The following is an 18285-nucleotide window of genomic DNA, read 5'->3' as shown; positions in this document are numbered from 1 at the left end:
GCAATGCTTATGTGTGAGTGATTATGAGCAGCAGTCTGTATGCCCATTTAAGCTAATGATCTCTCTGTAATTAAAAGTATCCTGTTGTATGCAACATACTACAGGTTAAATTTAAACAAGGAAGGAAAGCCTAAATATAAAAAAAATCGTGGTCTCTGGCTGCTATATTTACATTCTTCATTCTAAATTAAAAAAAAATAGTTTGCAAGCACATGTTTAAATCCTTTTCTATTAAGAATGGTATTTTTTTAAGCATAGAATTTGAACAGAAGTTCAGCTGAATTCAAGAAGATTCCATTCTTCAATAGCACAAACCGGAATCATTCTCTTCTTTGTGACTTGAAGCAAAAATAAATACATAAATAAATATATGTTCACAGGCAATTTTTTTGAGAAAGAACACCTGGAGAACCTGCAGCACTTGGACTTGGCAATGAATTGTGTGACAAGTGATGGCTGGCTTTCCTTCATGCAGCCACTGATCTCTCTCAAGAAGCTGGTATTTGTAGATTTCAGCAGCAAACAAGACTGGGTGCCTGCATCACTGTTAGTCTGCAAATTAAGTCAGGTACTAACCACGCTGAACTATTTAAAGGAGATTAAAGTGACTGGATGGAAGTTTGATTGCCATGATCTTGGACTTATTAATGGTGCAAAAGTAAACTGCAGAAAACAGTTTCAGCTAGTGCATTCTTAGACAGAATGAGCTTTCCTAGTGAACATTCACTTACAATCTTTCATATTTGAGAAATGGTCTTCTCTATTGCCAGACATTGAATTAGCAGCTCTAGGGTTATTTGGATCTCCTGGTCTGCTAGTGAGAAGGGAGTGAGAATAGTACCATATCCTCTTCTGGGAGAAACAGAGTAAAAGAAAGCAGAAGAGAGATCACCTTGCCTTAGCTCCAAATCCTGCAACCTGTAACAGCTCTCGGTCTTTAAATGGCTTCAAGGAGTGTTCACTTTATCTGTGTGTGCTTTCTATGAATGCATTTTTATTAGCTTTGAAGTTTAAGTGTGTAGATTAGGGAAAGATTTTAATGAAAAGGTAACAAAGGCTGCAACTTGATGGATAATAGATAGGTGTTTTACCTGTGGGTTTTTTTCAGTTAGGTATTATAGTTATCTGACCTAGCACAGAGCAACTTTTCCTACTGGCAGGGCAATTCTCGTAGAGTTACATCTCTACAACACACGTGCCAAATTCATCGCAAAGACAGACTATGCCAGTGAAAAGTTAGACCTCTAAAATAACAGCAGTAGGATTAGAATGTATTAGGTCTGTAAAAGAGGGCATGGTCACACAGTGACCATGATTTAAACAGAGATGTAAATAAGAGCTATTTTGCTGTTACTAGCCACAAACAAATTCTTACTCTGCAGCAAAACACCACATGGCTTATCTCAAGTGGCTTTCACCGTCTTTAACCAACCACCATTTTTGGCATGTAAAAAGAAGTCAGTGTTTATTGCTTTCTTTCATAGTAAGCTACCTCCCATTTAACATGTGGTGAGAGTTTACACATGGACACTGTAACAAAGCTGCAGGTGTGCTCTGAAGTTCATACTGTGGTCCACTTTACAGGAAGTTGGTTGTTTTCCGATACCCTTAGTTCCTGGTGTAGACAAGCCAGAATGCAGTCTCCAGGCCCTCGTAGTCCACAAATATCCCAGGAGAGAACCCTATACACAAGGCAGCTCCAAACACAGCAAAAGAAGACAGAGGAGTCATTTGGCCCCTTCCGTAAAAAGTGGTGGCCAACCAAAGCCAGCAGACTCTGTTTCCAGTCTGCCACTGGGCTGAAGGGACAGGAGCACCAGTTCGAGCTGCTGTTTCACTTCTCTAGTCAGTGTTGAACCATGGGTGACTGTATGTCATGAACCCATTAACTCTGTGTTATTTCATCCTAAGCATTTGTGAGTTCTGTGTTGGAGAGTGCTTCAAAGCTGTTTCATTTGTCTCCCTGTGCCTTACCAGTAAAAAGAAATACAGCATTTTCCCTGTAGTTGGGATCCTTCAAAGGCATGATCCTAATTCAGCAAAGCACTGAATTCAGTGAAAATGCTTAAGTGTGATGACAAAATACGACACAGGCTAGAAAATACTTACTTTTTTTCCAAGCAGCAAACCTGTATCAAATATATAGAATGACAACTGAAAATAGAAAAATGGATTTAAAATTATTAAGGTGCACCTGTGAAAACAGACACATGGATTTCTGTAATAAATACTTAGTTTTTATTTTGACACAGAGAGATCTCAAAATAATACAGTTTAAAGAAGATAGTCTCATCAACATTTATGAATTTCAATCCTTTAAATTGCTTAGTTGCTTAGCAGAGCACCTTTGTACTTCAAAGCTCTATTTCGGATCACTCAAAATGGGAAAGAATATCCAAGCTCTTGCTAACCTCTGCATCCCTCTTCCCACAGTCGTATTTGGCTTCTTTCCTTCGTACTCCGTCAGCAGACTAGACTTATCACCGAAGACTGTAGTTAATGTTGTTTACAGTTGAAACAATGAAAAGTTGAATAAATCAGAGAGACAATTTTTTGTTCTGCCTATTCCTTTGTTTACTCTTTATCACTGGCACCTGATCTGCAGACCCAGGCAAATTTCTTGTCCTCCACAGCTTTGTTCTGTAAGAAAAAACTAGTAGAAAAGGACACTCTCTATTTTCTGGTAGATATTGAATTGCGACATACTGAGTGTTCTTGTCTTGAAATGTATAAATCCACCCTGACAGTTAAGATATATGATACAAAAGCAAAGAGCTCTGTTAGGCCTCATGATAAATGTACTGGGATGTGGAGAGGGGTTTGAAACAACCAACATATCTTCAAAGGGCTTCATTTTCCATGTAAAGGGAATTGCGAAAACTCAGACCTAGAAAGCAGCTGACAGAAAAGGGTTAATAGCTATTGCTGAACCTGAAGAAGAAAGCGTGGGCAGTCCAGGCAGGTGGCCTTGTCAGCACAAGATCTTGGAGAGATGATGGTAAAAATTCAGCCCTGGAGCTTAAATGGAGATGAGTGATCCTTTTTTGAATATGATTGCAATGAAAGAACTTAGAGGAAGAAACTTGTGGAGCAAACCAGGAGCTCAGACAAGATGCTGAGAAATTAGAATAACCAAAAAAATAGTTACTTTGTATTCCAGGTGGCTCTGCAGTTTTGTTGCCATTTGGCATCTCAGTTGCTACAGGACCAAGATGGAAACCTGAGCTGTAGAGCAGGCAGGTTTGGGTAAGGCCTAGAGAGAAAATAAGAGCCAGATGAGGGCCTGTGCCTGACGCGATGCTGAAAACCAAAGGACTATGCAAGTGCTGAGGCAATCACCTTCCTAGAGCTATAAATGGGATGTGTAAAGTTTTTCAGTGGAAAAAGGGAAACGGGAAAAGAACTGAAACACAGGTCCGTGAAGTCACAGAAGTGAACAAATGATGTTGCTCAGATTTGTTGCGGACAAATCTGTACAAATTCCATTTGACAGTGCTATCAAAGTGAACTGCTGACTTGACTTGTTTTTAGGCTCTCATGCTATTCAGCCTTATTCATCCAGTCTGAAGACTTTTCTGGTGTCTGTGGAAAACTTAACAAAATCACTCATAATTTAATTATTGTAATTAAAGGACTGTTCTCTTCTTCCCGATGTGTTGTGTTGTATTATATGCCAGAATGTCATGTTTTCAGAGACAGTGCTTTGCAATGGCAGGCTTTCGCCCTCACTTTGTGCTGATGTAAATAAATACATATAATGCATAGCAGCAGAAAATCAGGCACTAGGAATGCAGAAGACTATGTTGCACAGAGAACTAGAGCGTGTTCCATGTCTTGTGAGATCAGAAACAAGTGCCATTAACTCTAGTCCTTGCAGAAATCATCTGTTTTTGGTAAATAGTGGAAAAGGCTTTGTTAGGACTGTTGTCAGGGGAGGAAAAAGCAAGCAGCTGAAGAGCAAAGTTTTAACCACTTTAAAAAATGGTTAACTGAGCCTTTGGAAGACAGTTCGAAAGAGAGTCAATCATAGCCTTTGGATGGTCTCAGTCCTGCTAGAGGAGAGGCATAGCAAGACCAGACCCTGGTTCTTCCATAGTGGAGTCGGTGAATAAGCCTACATTTTGGTGTTCTGATTTCCTCACTAAACCAGCACGTTTCACATTTTACTTCTACAAAATATTTTAAAAGTGAAAAATTAACCAGCAGTGTCCTCCCCTCCATCCTATAAAGCAAAGGAGCCTGAGACGTATATATAAGGCTGATTTTTCACAATCCTTCAGTTGGTCTCCCCAGTTTTCCTCCACAATACCTTGGATCATATTCTTTTATATTTTGTGCGTGCTTGTGGTAAGCACAGTAACGCTGTCTGTAAACGTGAACAATTTCAGGTTTGTTTTTACAGTCTATCCCCTTCCTTCCTAAAGACCTGATGATTAACAAGCTGAGTTATAATGCTATTGCTACACATTTACAACTTAGGGATAACAAGGTGCTGATGAGATACTTAAAATGTCAAAACATAGATATATAGAAAGCAGGAAACTGCACCCTACAGAAGATCATTGTTTATTGTTACAATACTGTATAGTGTATGCTTTCAATGATTTATGAACGATCATTTAATCTGCCTTCTCAGCCCCCTGGACCTGAATTAGTCTCTCCATAACTCTGATTAGCTTGGCCCCCTTCAGTCGTATAATGCTGGTTTTGCTTGTAGATAAGCAGCTTTTGGTTCGTTGTATTTGGACTGTTTCCCACAAGTGGTATAAATGTGTCCTTAATGCTTCTTACAAGATTGTTAATAAGCTTAGAAGGATGATTGTAATATTTGTTGATTAGTATCCAGTATACTGCTAATCCTTGTGGCGGTGAGGAAAGGGAAGTACACAGCATGGATTTGAACATAAATCTCAAACAGTAGCACTTGTTAACTTTCAGCAGCTTATGTATTTTATTGTGCTCATTGCTAATTAAAATTCTTACATAGAAAGCTTGCTTCACCCTAGGCTTGACCTGCCTCATATGATGCACTGAGGTGGCAATTTCCTTGAATTAGGGTAGTTTGGGCATGTGACAAGTATTCTGTGATCACCTTCCTTATTGTGATGTCTAATAACTAGCTAGCACGCAAAAAGAGCATTAACGTCCTTATTGTGTTAGTTCTCTTGTGTGAAAACATACTGGGTTCCAGTGGAAGGGAAATAAGATTGGAACTATTTCTAACCATAGAAATTCCTCTGTATACGGCAAGCAATCCTTTAAATTTACTGCTCTTCATTTGCTGTCTTTTTCTGCTTTCACTTTACTCCTTTCTACTCCCTTTCCTTTTTTCCTGTGAAACTTCCCTGACGTCCAATTTTTATACAAAGAGATTTTTAATAAAATGTATTTAACTAAATTTTGACTGGGGTATAGGAATGATTAGGGGACCTGCAACTGCTCAAATTCTTTTGAGTGGGACCTCAAAAATTATCTTGAGATTTGGATCAAATTTTGCCATCTGCCAAAAGTCAGAAAATAATAATAAAAATAGATTTGTCAGTGTTAAAATTCAGAACATTTTTTCCAAATTACAAAAATATAATAGGGAAAACAGCAAAGGGTTGTTCCTCTTCAAGCCCATGAATATCCCAGTATCCAGAGAGAAATCTCATTCATCTGGTGACACTTGCAGAAACCTAGCTGTGTCTAGGTCTTCTTCACGGCACACGGATGTCTCAGGAGCTCTACTCACATAACCTGAGGTTCTCTACTCAGAGTTACTCCAGACTACTTCTGACTGAAGGTTTGGAGGTACAAATGTGGAAGACACCCAGCTCAGTGCTGCTAGTAGCAATGGTGTCTTACTGGGAAAGTCTGGTAGGAGCTCATTCACTCAGGGCAAGAGGACATGTCAGGTAACAGATAAACCTAAAAATACCTAAAGATCCCCTGTTCTGAACTATATGCTAGAAGATGAGAGTGAACGTGCCTAACTGGTAGGAAACAAATGTTTTCCAGCACTACATGAAAAGAAGCAAGGGTGACTAGGAGGTTTTTCCGCAGGCGTTAGGACAAAAACAAGTATTTCATTAAAGCCACAGTCTGGAAAATGACTCACTATATTAATATACCACAACAGTCAGGGTAAGGCTGTTGTAGCATATTAGTTAACTCACAAGCACATACCTTGCCCAGCCTCGAGGGATTTTTCACTGGCAGATTTGCAACAGCATGAATCATCTGGGCCAACACTTATAGGCAGTTCTGCACAGGTATGCTCCACTGATGTCACTGGGAGGGCTCCAGTATCTTCAGCGAAGCCTGGGCTTTGCTGCTCCTTAGCTTCCCCTGGCTCTTCAAGAGCACAGTCTCGTCTTTTGCAGTGTAATAATGCTGGTCTGTGCCTGGCACAGAATCACCCTTAAACTGTTATACTGCTTCTACTGACCATAAGAACAGAAGAATAACCTCTGCGAATCTTCAGCAAAGGTTAAATGAGAATTTCAGATCAAAGGTAATTGAATTACTGAGCTGCTGCTCTACATAAACAATCAGTATCTCAACTGCCAGGATAGAAAGCAGGAATTGCTCCTCAAGATCACTTCATTTCAATCAGGAAACTTTATTTATGTCAAAAGGATGAAGGAGCAATTTATTTTTCAATTAAACCTGGCACTGAATTTCCATTTTGAAGCCTGACCTGCAAAAAACCCACAATAAAATTTCAATCATCTACACTTTAGAGCTGGAGGAAAACCAGCTTTGTTCTTCAAAATATGAAGTGGTCTTCACACATAGTCAAATGTAAGAGCAGGTTTGCTCGCAAAAACACTAAAATAAAGATGGAATAAGAAATTGAATGTAAACCATTGTATCTCCTGTCCGAAAGACAAAATTGAGACTATTTCCTCTACAGACTTAGGAAAAGCTTTGTGACAAATGAAACCAGCTAATTATTTGAATTGTACTTGCGCCAATACAGTTTTATTTAGCAAGGGCTCTGAGAAAACATTACATTAACTCATGTTACTGTGGGAAGTTGGAAGGCTCCAGAGGTGTGGGGTTTTCTTTTCTTAATGGAATTTTTCAGAAGAAAGTACAAAGTGTAACCTGAAAAGACAGACACCTGTGACATTTTTATTTTCCTTTGCTTAGTATGATTAGTGCTGTGTATTTCGATTTTAGTTTAGGAGCTTCAATAAAATAATAAAATAGAAACAGATACTGAATTGTGTTTTTTTCAATGAACAGCATATGCTGGAACTTTGCTGACCCTGGAATGCGTATGAGCTAGTTAATGATCTGAGCCAGTGTGCCAAATAAATTCTGGGTTAGTCTATTATATTTATTAGCAGCCACTGGGTGTCACTGTGTCTCTACAAAACCAGCTGAAATAGGCTTGCTAAAACATTAAGGACAAATGCACGTATAATGCATAGCATTATTGTGACTTTTTATGTCAGGTTGCTTATTCTCCCATGTATACAAAACTCTTAAAAATAACGAAGTAATGAACAGCCAATGATCAGAAAACTAGCAGCCAGCTAGGAAGTTGCCCTAGGAAAAAGATACTCCATCATTCACTTGTTATGCAACCTGTAGTTGTGATTGCTGGCATCAGCACGGGTGTAGCTCATTTTATATTTATTTGCAATGCATTGGCTACAGAAAAAGGCTACTACTCATTTTGTCCAACCTCTGCAAGTACTGTATTATTAAAGCCTTGTACATTATTGCAGTTAGTGACCATTCTCCTTTAAAAGATTCATAGCGGCTATAAATATCAGCTTCAGCATGGAATTCAGCATGTAAACAATGTGTGCTCCAGAAAGAAGTTCTTTCTTCAGTGAATATTTTTAAAAGATTGAATATGGCACACAATAGCGCATAACTCTGGTTTCCAACGCTCTGTTTCACCATCAGGTTTCACTTCGATCAAGGAAACAAAGGCCAGGATGACTTTCAGAGTCTGAATAGACCATTGTACACATTATGCCCCCCAAAATGCTTCTCCAACTGTTTAGGTCCCACAAGACAGAGCATAGTTAGCAGTGAGGGTTACCGTGCCCTGCTCGCAGGGACAGCAAAGCCAACCTCAGCAGCAGCACCGGCCCAGCCTGGAGCTGAGCTGTGCCGAGCTCCTGCCAGCAAGGGCTGAGGGGTTGTTGCAAGACTGACAATGGGCAGAGCAGGGGCAGAAAGAGGTGCTGCTGTTAGAGGAAGAAGGAATCTGGATCCTGCTCACCATGATGCTTTAAAGTCCTCACTGGATAGTCCAAGCATGTGAGCGGCCTCTCATGATCTTTTTTCGTATGATTCTGCCATGTATTGTTGTCATGAGCTGCCCATATCCAAGACTCAGAAGAAATACACGGTGATACTCTTATGGCATCTGTGGGCTTAACACCAGCATGAGCAGAAAGTATAAAGATTGTCAGGTTCTCCTGAAGATACGAGATGCAACATTTCTTTAGCCTTGCTTCTCTGGGTACCACAGAGCAGGGACAGAAAGTGCTGGTGAAGTGCTTTTATATTCAGGGTCAAATTCGTGTCATACGTTCAGCTATCTATCTGAAGCATTTCTAATAGAGACAGGCGGCTGTAGGTATCAATGACAATATTCTGATTGATCAATCACAACAAAAGAGGCAGGAAGGTCAATGTCCTGAAGAAAATGAGAGAGGAGTACTGCCTTACTGTGAGCCATATATGTTCTGTCTTCTAAAGTCTGAACATACATTAGAAACATTCCCCAGTGAAGGGCTGGAGCAAGCACGCAGTTAGCTCTGCCTCTGTGAGTCTGTAGGTGCCTAAGCTGTTGCATAGATTGAAGCCTTGAGACTGCAGCTAGAATTGCCTAAAACTGAGTTTCTTGTACTCTGAAACATGGAAGATTTCCCCTCTGATCTGAAATGGAAACTCCAGTCATTGTCATCCCCCACAAATTTCTGCAGTCTTCTTGTTTTTTACGTTTTTTTCAAAAGGCGACTAAGATGACTTATCTCCTGTGGCCTCCCCGGCAGGTTTGCTGCTGCAGCCCTGCGGCCTGGCGCAGCGCTCTGCTCTCTGGCAGAGAGCCCAGGATGCCCAGAAGCCCCCATCTGTGTCCTGGCTTCCCGGCTCGTAACCCCAGCTCAGGCAGCCGCCAAACAGCAGCGTCCACGTTTGGCACCCAGTCCTCCAGCGAGGAGAGGGGAAGTCTTGTGAGCCCCTGCGTGAACTGAGACCCCCAGCGCTCCTGTGCTCTGTGTTACATCCCAGGGGTTGGCGAGAAGGGAATCCTCCAGCTGGACAGGCGGAGGGCTTGAGATGTGGGGACCTCTAACCGTGGGGTGGACTGAAGCATGTTCTGTAAACGTGGAGTAAATCTACATGGGGGCCACCACCAATCTGCCACTAGCCCATCCCCAGTCCAAAAAGGAATTTGATCTCTCAGGCCTCAAATCAGGCCTGCACCTGTAGAAGCAAGATTTGTGAAGACCTGCTCTCTGAGGTGCTGCTTCTCTCCTCCCAAGTCTGTAATGACAATGCCCTCATCCTCCTTCCCAACATGGGGCAGAGCCAGGTGCTGTTTGGCCTTTCCTCTTTCACAGCCAGATGTCGCAGGGATGGAAATGAAAGCAGCAGTCCTGTTGCTGCCAGGATGGATCCTGAGTTGCTAGATTATTTCTGCTCTGGTCTTCTGTCAGAAGGGCCAAGCAATGGACCTTCCTTGCTCTCTGCAGAAGCTGTCATCAGCTGCTGTAGCCCAGAAGCAGGGCTGCAAAGCCAGCAACCACTTAAAGGGATTTCTTTTAAGTATTTTATCAAGTGCTCTCTTCTACAAACCATCTTTCTGTTCACCAACTGTAAACTTTGGGTCTTCAAACTCTTCCAACTCAACTTATTTTAAGCTTTGCCAGAGCTGGCCAGAGCTTTAGACCTTTGGAGACATAAACTCATGAACAGCCTGACACATCAATTGTTAGAAACCTGGGCAAGTTTTTAAAGGAAAGATGACTGTGATTTGGGAAAAGTTTGCCGAAACCAAACTATGTCCAAAGCATATGTTGTTTTTGACAGATCAGCATTTTCCAACGACATTACATTTTGTCCTCAAATTCCTGAACAGCTCCAGTCAGGTCTTCAGTATGGTTCAGTGACAGCAATGAGATCATCATCCAGTCATGCCAGACAGCAAATCCAGTTTTGTAAAAGGACCTTTCTCAAGCTGTGAGTTTCTACTTTGCTAAGGCTCTCACCACTATAAATTGCTGTTTGCATTTCACATTTTCCTTTCTTGAAGGGAAAATCACAGGATGCTAAAAAAGAGGAACACCAAAGGGATACCTTTATCATGAGATCATTCGTTCAAATGCAACCAACTGCAAGTGTTGATGACATTTTTGGAAAGAAAGGTTAAGATTATCACCTTGAGAAAAATAACAAGAACTCCCTCTCCCATTCTGCAAATGTAAAAGCAACATCTGTGGATGTATGTCTCTTGGTTGAAGGCAAATAGGCAAATAGGGGCGGTAAGGTAAGAAATGACTGAACTTACAGGAATTTGCCGATCTTCAGCTCACATGCTGTGATTAAACTGACATGTCCCCAAATATCCAGCATCTAGAGACATTTGCAATACTGCTAAGGGGAATCTTCACGAGCAGCAACTCTCTTCAAATATTTAGAATCACTTCATGCAGGATTACCTCTGAGGTCGTATTTGGTTTACCATGTTACACATGCTTTTATCGGCTATGTTTATTTTCTAACCCATTCTTAATGACATCTGTGGACTATATCCTGTTTCCTACTCCTAAACCCTTCTTTTCATAGGCTAATGTCAGAGTGCTCTCTGACTTCTTTTTTAAAGTTTTTTTTCACCACTTTGAATTGTGGTACCAAACAGATAGTGTGATTTTAATACTGCAGTCTTCAGTGATAAGATGATCACCACGAGTGTGTGTGCAGAGGCTCGCAGATTTTGTTGGTTTGCACTGAGTAGAATCTCAGAAAGATGTAAAATGTTCTCTGTTTCAAAAAGGCCTGTGGGCAATGTTGTTAGGTCACCAAGATCCAGCAATAAGGTTTTAAGCCTTTAAATTTCAGGTGATGATTGGTAAATTCATATTCAAAGCTCATGATCTAAGCTTTTCAGGGCTATTTCTGATTTGCCCCCGTACTAAGGAAATAAGAACCTCTAGATTTGTCTCCAAAGGGAGACTGAAAGCAAACTGGCCATCATGCAGACTTAGTCCCCAAACTGTTCAGTCCGCTCTTAAGCAACACTAAACACAGCGACAGCCATAGAAGTCCACTATGCACTAAGGAAACTTGTTAAAACATGCATACTTTCCATCACTTGAGACAATAAATAAACAGAATAGCAAGCACTCTTAGACTCAGGACTGTAGGTGAGTTGAATCGAAAATACTTACATTGACTGACCTTAAAGTGAACTTTACTGAATACTGGGCAGATGGAGTTACCTTGCACCGTTTGTAAGGCACGGTAGTGGCACAACTCCTGGTGGATCAGGCACTTCCAGGTCTACCCCTCAACCAGAACTGAAGGAAGCAGATGAGAATGAGAATTTTCTTTCCCTGGCCTTTTGTACACAGACAGAAGATTTGTTCTGAGCTTCATGGTAACACTTTGGGCCCGTCTGCCCAGTTCTGAGATATGGGATTTACCACAAACTTCTTTATGGCTCGCTTAGGAGTCTCTAAACTACATAGCATGTGAGGAGCTTATTGCTGAAGTTTTACGGGACTCAAGCAAATAAAACTGTTTGAATAATAACAATATCTCTTGAACTCAATAAACCTGGAGGAATTTTAGATACCGTTAAAATAGCACACAAGCCAAAAGCATTATTAAAACTGATTCATCTCACGGTTGTTTTAGCCTGAGAAGCTTGCAGCTGCTTTATGTCAAGGTTACTGTGGCTGCAACATCCTAATGAAACCAATTTAAACCTCCCTTATTCATTTTTCTACTGTGTTGTAGCTGTCATCAGTATATAGACCGAGTGCTAACCTCAAGGATATCTTTGAAAAATAAAGGTAAACTTGAGTTTATAGGTTTTGGTTAAACAGATAAAAAACCCTATAAAATATCAGGGGCTATCTAGATTTTCAGTTCAATGTAAATTCGGAGGATTGCCATAGAAACAAGTGCATTTTTTTCATACTGGAAGAAACTGATGAATTAGAACAGTGAGGTAAATAATTTAGAAGATGAGTATGGATGACTGCTTAACTCTCAAGCAGCAAGCTTATTCTATTTATAGCATAGTTTCCTCTTTTGCTCCTTTCTGTACATATTTCAATAATTTACTTCTTCTCTAATAAAGTATTAAGTGAGGTCATTAAGCCCACTGCCCTTTTCTATACCATCACATCGAAAATTTGAGTTTAGGAGACTTGCTTCTTAGGTCAGATGAACAGGGTGGATAGAGAAGATGATCAGCTTGAGGGCAGAGGTAATGATGCTGACGTGTTGGCCTATATGAACAGTGCTGTGACTGATTTATCAAATGTAGTGTGATGACACCATTGCAGGACTGACAGTTTCATTTCAGAGTCTGGGATGACGCTACATAATTACCCTTCTGCCTAGAAATAAAAGGGCAAGTTGAATGTTGATCCAATGAAACAGTTCCAGGAGGGGAATATTTCACTGGAAGAAAGTGCAGTAGCAATGTAGAGGATCCTATTTGAATTGGGCAATGCATTACTGGGTGCCTGACCTCTTAGTTGAAAGTAGGACATGGGCAGAACCTCTTGTTGTATTTGAAAGGGGTACATAAAGACAAACTGTTTATGGCCAGGTATTCAGACAAGTGAGAAGGCAGCAGCAAGGTCCCAAAGGCAATGACGGAGGCTCTGGAATGGAAAAATAACGAGACAGGTGCTCTGGAGGTCAAACAGCATCATCATGTGTGTTCCCCTTGATACCAATGAACGGTGTATCGGTGCTGGAGGGATCACTGATGGGTATCAATGAGAAGTTTCGTCTCCATACCCATTTTAAGCTTTTTGCTGCTAGTCATTCAAACTCCCTTCAACAACTCTTTTAGCTCTCTTCAGCCAAAAGGTAAACAAAGCAAATGCTACTTAGCAAAAAGAAGACTAAGGAGCTCCAAACCCTAATTTATGCAGCTTATACCACAGGACAAGATACAGAGAGGCAAGCAGACAAGACAGCACTTGGCATAGCATCAGGAAAAATAACCCCACACCTGTGGGGGAGAATGAACCACTGACTATTATACACCTAGATTTAAAATTTAGGGAAGGAAAATTTTCTGGAGCAGCAAGTCTCCAAAATGTATTTCAGTAGCAGTTGCTTAGAAAAAAAAAATGCGGCTATATAAAAATGAGAACTTTTATTAAAAAAAGACCTAAAATGGGTAACTAAAAGAGTAAATGTTTGCAGTTAACATTGAAAATATATATAGACAAGATATCAAAGGCTCAGAAGCATTGCAGCACTTATACCACACAGATTTCAGACATATCAGCACACTCCACCCCAAACCCAAAGCAATCAAATTACATGATTTAAAATCAGGTTAATGGAAGGTATTTAAAGTAATAAGACAGCTTTCAAATATCTGAGGCTACGCTGAAAGGAGCAAAATGGAAAATTATATAAAAACTGGCAGGTTAAATATACATGCATGCAAAGGCAGGTTGGAAAAGATTTTGAGGAACAACTTGAAAAGGACATAAAATGTCATATAAATACTTTTTCAAACAAACAGATGAGGAATAAAAAGCCAGCCAGAAAGTTTGCAGGGCAACCAATGGCCAGGCATAAAAGGGAGTACTCAGAGAACAGGAGGTCATAGCACAAACAGTAAACATTTTTTTTTAATCTGTGCTCTCTTTGGAGACTTAAGGAACATTTCCCCATCAGACTCCTTCATCCCGGTGGGTGAATCTGAGGATGTGTCATGGACTGAATTGTCTGATGGAATTAGAACCATCAGCAAAGTGAATAGTAACAAATCACCATACTCAGATGTCATTCAGAGCAGAGTTGTAAAGGAACACGTCTGAAATAGCCGAACTACGAATTGCCACATATAATTTCTTGTGTAAAACCACCTCAATACCAGCTGAATGGTATTTCATAAATTTGTCAGAAATAAGAATTCAGAACCATTGAAAACACCAGCTAAACCAGTAAAAACAGTGGTAGAGAGTGAGCTGGAAAAGGGGTTAAACAGTGAAGTGGCAAAATTTGCTGATGATACTGTATTGTTCAGGGTAATCAAAATGAAAGCTGACTGTGAAGATTTACAAGAGATCCTTATGATGCTAAGGGAGTAATAAAACAACAAATGAAACTGAATCCATAAATGTAAAGTAATGTTTGTGGGAGAAACAATCCTATATACGTGTTAGACTTAGAAATAGTTTCTATCACTCAGGAGAGAGATTTTGAAAGGCAAGTCCTTATTAATCCACAATTAAGCTGTTAAAATGCTGAGAATTATTTGGAAAAAGAGTATGGCATGAATCCATAGTGGACCCAGAACTTGAAAACTGTGTGCACATCCAGTGCTCTCATTGCAAGAAGTTTATAGCAAAAATGGAAAAGATAAAGAGAAGAACAGGAAGGACTGTCGAAGCTAAACAGTGGCTTCCCTGTGAGGAGTGGCATGCAGCCCAGAAAGCAAACAACGGAGGGATGCTGTGATAGACTTCTGTAAGCAGGGACTAGCAATAGAAAGGTGAGTAGGAGTTAACTGTCTACTGTCTTTTCTAATAGAAGAACGATGGATATCAAATAGACCTAGCAGATGACAGATTCAAAACAAACAAAAAAGAGACACTTCACGTAAAGCATCACAGGTTCTCATAGCCCTGAGCTGAGTATGTATCAGGGAAGCATCACCACTAGATACCTCCCCTATTCTTGGCAGAATCCAAGTGTAAGAATAGGGACCCTCCTATGGCTTGGAGTCTTAGGGGAAGGATGCTATTCTCGTGTCTTAGGAGAAGGTTGCTATTCTCATGACATAAGGCAAATTAATTTCATTCCTCTCCTTTCCATGTTTTGAGTTTATTTGTTAAAAGCTCTTATCATGTCAGCCAAACATACAAGGACCTGGGACTGAGCCACTGTAGGAAGAGCTTCCCAAGAATTTTGGGGATAAACAGATAAGTTTAGTTTCTGTTGAACTTCAAGCAGAAGTCATTTTGGTTAAACAAGTATCTCCATAGAGAAAACATCCCTTTTAAGGCAGAAAAATATTAGATTACAGAGTATGTGACACCATTTTTCCACATTCCAGTTTAACATTCACACAAACTCTTCCTCCCAGATGTAAGATTTCACCTGACACTCACTGCGTTTTGTGCACTGGCCTGAAGGCAGTGGGTGACAGTGACATGGCATTTAAAGAAAATATTCCCGACAGTATTGTCATGATCTGCAGTCACATGAAAATCACTGCCGTTTATTTACAGTGGCTTGGTTAAAGAACTATACCCGGCCCAAAGGCATAAAGCAGTGACCCAAAGTCTTAAACAGAATTCCACTTGAAATAAAATAAAACAAAGGAAATATGCCACAGTAATAATATTTGAAAGATCTGCTGAGTGGTAAAATAAACACTGCCTCTATTTATCTGGCTATCAATCCATGGAGAACACGAAGTAATTTGTCACGCTGGAATGGTGAGACTCATGAGCATCTTTGGGATCGCTTAACTCACATACGTGAAAACCTAGTGGGAATACACAAGATCAAAACCATCCCTTTTTTGACTTGGTGTTACAGCCAACACTGAGTAAATAATAATTTCCTTTTCATTTTCCCAGAGGTCATCAGTCTTATTTACCTCAAGAATTCCAGCTATTCTCGGTTTTAATTTAATATCTGGAACAATCTTGCAATGTACACTAAGAAAGGAGTTTCGTATATTTGCATATTTTAAAAAGGGATTTACAAATGAGCCTGGTTGGTTTAAACAACTGCATTTTAAAGCATCCATGGTATTTTGTAAGGGTAGCTGGGAGACAGAATGTGTGGATGACAGCGATCTCCCTCTGCGGAGGTGACGGATGTGGTGTGAGCCCCACACAGCTCTCCCCGTGGTACGAACTGCGTGGAGGGGTGCAGGGCAGCAGGGGAGCGGGTGCGTGGTAGGTGGTCCCGCCTGCAGAGCCTGCTGCGGCACGCCAGCCGCATCCCCGCCGCGCAGAGCCCAGCCTGGGGCTGGCCCGTCGGCCTGGGGGAAGAGCGGGACCCGCCAGGCAGAGCAGGGCGCCCGTGGAGAGGGGGGGCTTGAGCCGGCACCCAGGGGCAACTTACGCCCCGACTTTTCCCCTGGCACGTGCCTGAGCCCATTGCTAAGTCAGGCCTTGCATTCACACAAGGAAAAGGAGCGAGTCCGGCTCAAGCATTGTCCGGCGAACAACACAGATACACCCACGATTCTGGGGAATTTCCTGCCTAGTCCTCCTCCTGGGTCATAGTTTTGACTGTCTAGCAGATGGGTGTGAAGACTTTTTACCTAAGAACAGAAGCAGCAGCCATTGGTGTTCCTAACGATGACCTACTCAGGCACATCAAATCGAATCAGAATTACAAGGCCATTCTTTCATTTTGTGTATCTTTGTGCTACATTTACCACATGCTTCCACATTTTCAGCAAATAAAGTAGGAGTGCTACAGACACCTTATCATGACAAGGCTGCCTCACTTGCTGTGTACACCACTGGACATTGAACAGAAGTGTTTCTGGACAAAGCAATGGATAAAACCTTCAAAGATTCAGTGCACTGCTTAGCAGCAATGAAAAAACAAATCCACGATCTATAAATAGAAAGACTGCCTATAATCTGGCAGAAATAATTTTAGAATTATTTCAAGTGGACAGCAGTATGCAAACATGAACAATATGCACAGAGATTAATATTCAGGGACTAGTACGAGGGGAAAAAGCAACTGGCGTAGTGTCTGAGTACACATGCTGGGGTTATGGAGAGGGTAACGGAGCAAATGGCCTGGTTCTCAGAGGTGAGCTGCACGAGGAGTTCCAAAGGGTCCTCCCTCCCTGTTTTACATCCATGAGCAGAAGAAAGAAAATGATCCAGAAACAAAGCATGATCTACTTGGCACTGAAATCCTGATGCCATAAACTCTTCCCTTAAATTCAGTGGGCTTCCTATGAAGGCCTTATACGTCCAGAACAGGGAAAAGAAAAAGGGATGACCAGGAGAAACATTCTGAAAGGTGGCTTAGTTATCTGTTTGGGGGATTTAAAGAAATGGCGAGGAAACAGCAACGAGCCCGGGGCAATGACACTGCTGAATGTCTTGCCTGCTTTACATTTTGCATCTCCTGAGACTTCTCATTAGAACTTTATCTCTGGTCTGAAACAATAGGAGTCAGCAGGATAAATGTACTGTAAGAAACACATTTTCATCCAACAGTTCAAAAGCCTCTGTAAAAATGGTAAAGCTTAATCTGTCCACTGTGGGCTGTAGCAGCAGACAGCATGGGTGGGGCCTCAGTGCAAGTCTTGGCTGCCTGTTTTTTTAGGGAGCTTAAATAAAGATATTTATTCTTGGAAGAAAATAGGTCAATTATTTTCTATGGCAACTGGAAAATAAACACACAAACTGGCAGCAAAATACCTATCCCCTGTTTAAAAAAAAAAGACCAAGTCATAGGTTACTTTGTAATATTCATTGCTAAACTATTTATTCAGTTAAATTCCATGTTGGCTTTTTACAGCTGTGCAGAGCACAGTCCGCATCACTGGGAGCTGATGGGATAAGCCCCAGGAGCTGCTGTGGAAGCTGAGCCTGAGCCCGAGCCTGAGCCCAAGCCTGACCCTGAGCCTAAGCCTGACCAAGGCCACTGCTGACAGTGAGTGGGTAGAAGTTTCACCTGGATGTTCATACAGCAGATAATGTGAATCATAAGCACTGTCTCACTTCCAGTGGGATTTTTGTGTGCATCACTTGTACGGAAATTAAATTTACGTCTTAAAAGATCTCAGTACAACTGGGTTGTTGATGTCAGAGGGAATGTACTTATTTACTTACTTCCCTTGTGTCTGCAGAAGCCAGCACTACTTGCTTTCAACAGGTCAGCCAGCCTGCAGTTCATTCACTTCTCTTAAACTCGAGCCATCCTCGTTTCTGTAGATAAGTTCTTCCTTCCAAAAGTCAGGGGTTTTCCTCAGAGGGAGGAAAGGAGCTGGAAAGAAGCCTCCTGGCTACTTTCAAAAGAAAGCTGACTGACTTCCCCACTATGTTTCCTCCCATTAACAAAAGGAGCCTCGCCTGCTCTCGG

The 18285-nt window shown here is 41.2% G+C and overlaps 1 protein-coding gene across 4 annotated transcripts in view; it reads left to right on the top strand.

Moving 5' to 3' along the window:
• The window catches only part of NLRC4 (NLR family CARD domain containing 4), a 30986-nt gene extending 13171 nt beyond the window's left edge, over positions 1 to 17815 (top strand). For 2 of the 4 annotated variants that reach the window (XM_075412715.1, XM_075412714.1), the window contains exon 10: positions 381 to 3652. In XM_075412715.1, coding sequence (XP_075268830.1) covers positions 381 to 697 — 317 coding nt within the window. In that variant the 3' untranslated portion in view covers positions 698 to 3652. Of the gene's footprint in view, positions 1 to 380; positions 3653 to 17721 lie in introns of those variants that run through there. The other 2 variants (XM_009934408.2, XM_075412716.1) reach the window with 2 other exon arrangements.
• Positions 17816 to 18285: the final 470 nt, after the last annotated feature.

Source organism: Opisthocomus hoazin, chromosome 2 (genome assembly GCF_030867145.1).
Source record: "Opisthocomus hoazin isolate bOpiHoa1 chromosome 2, bOpiHoa1.hap1, whole genome shotgun sequence".
In the NCBI taxonomy this organism is placed as follows: domain Eukaryota; kingdom Metazoa; phylum Chordata; class Aves; order Opisthocomiformes; family Opisthocomidae; genus Opisthocomus; species Opisthocomus hoazin.
Note: the sequence above shows the minus strand (reverse complement) of the source record. Positions and strands in the feature narration are given on the sequence as shown.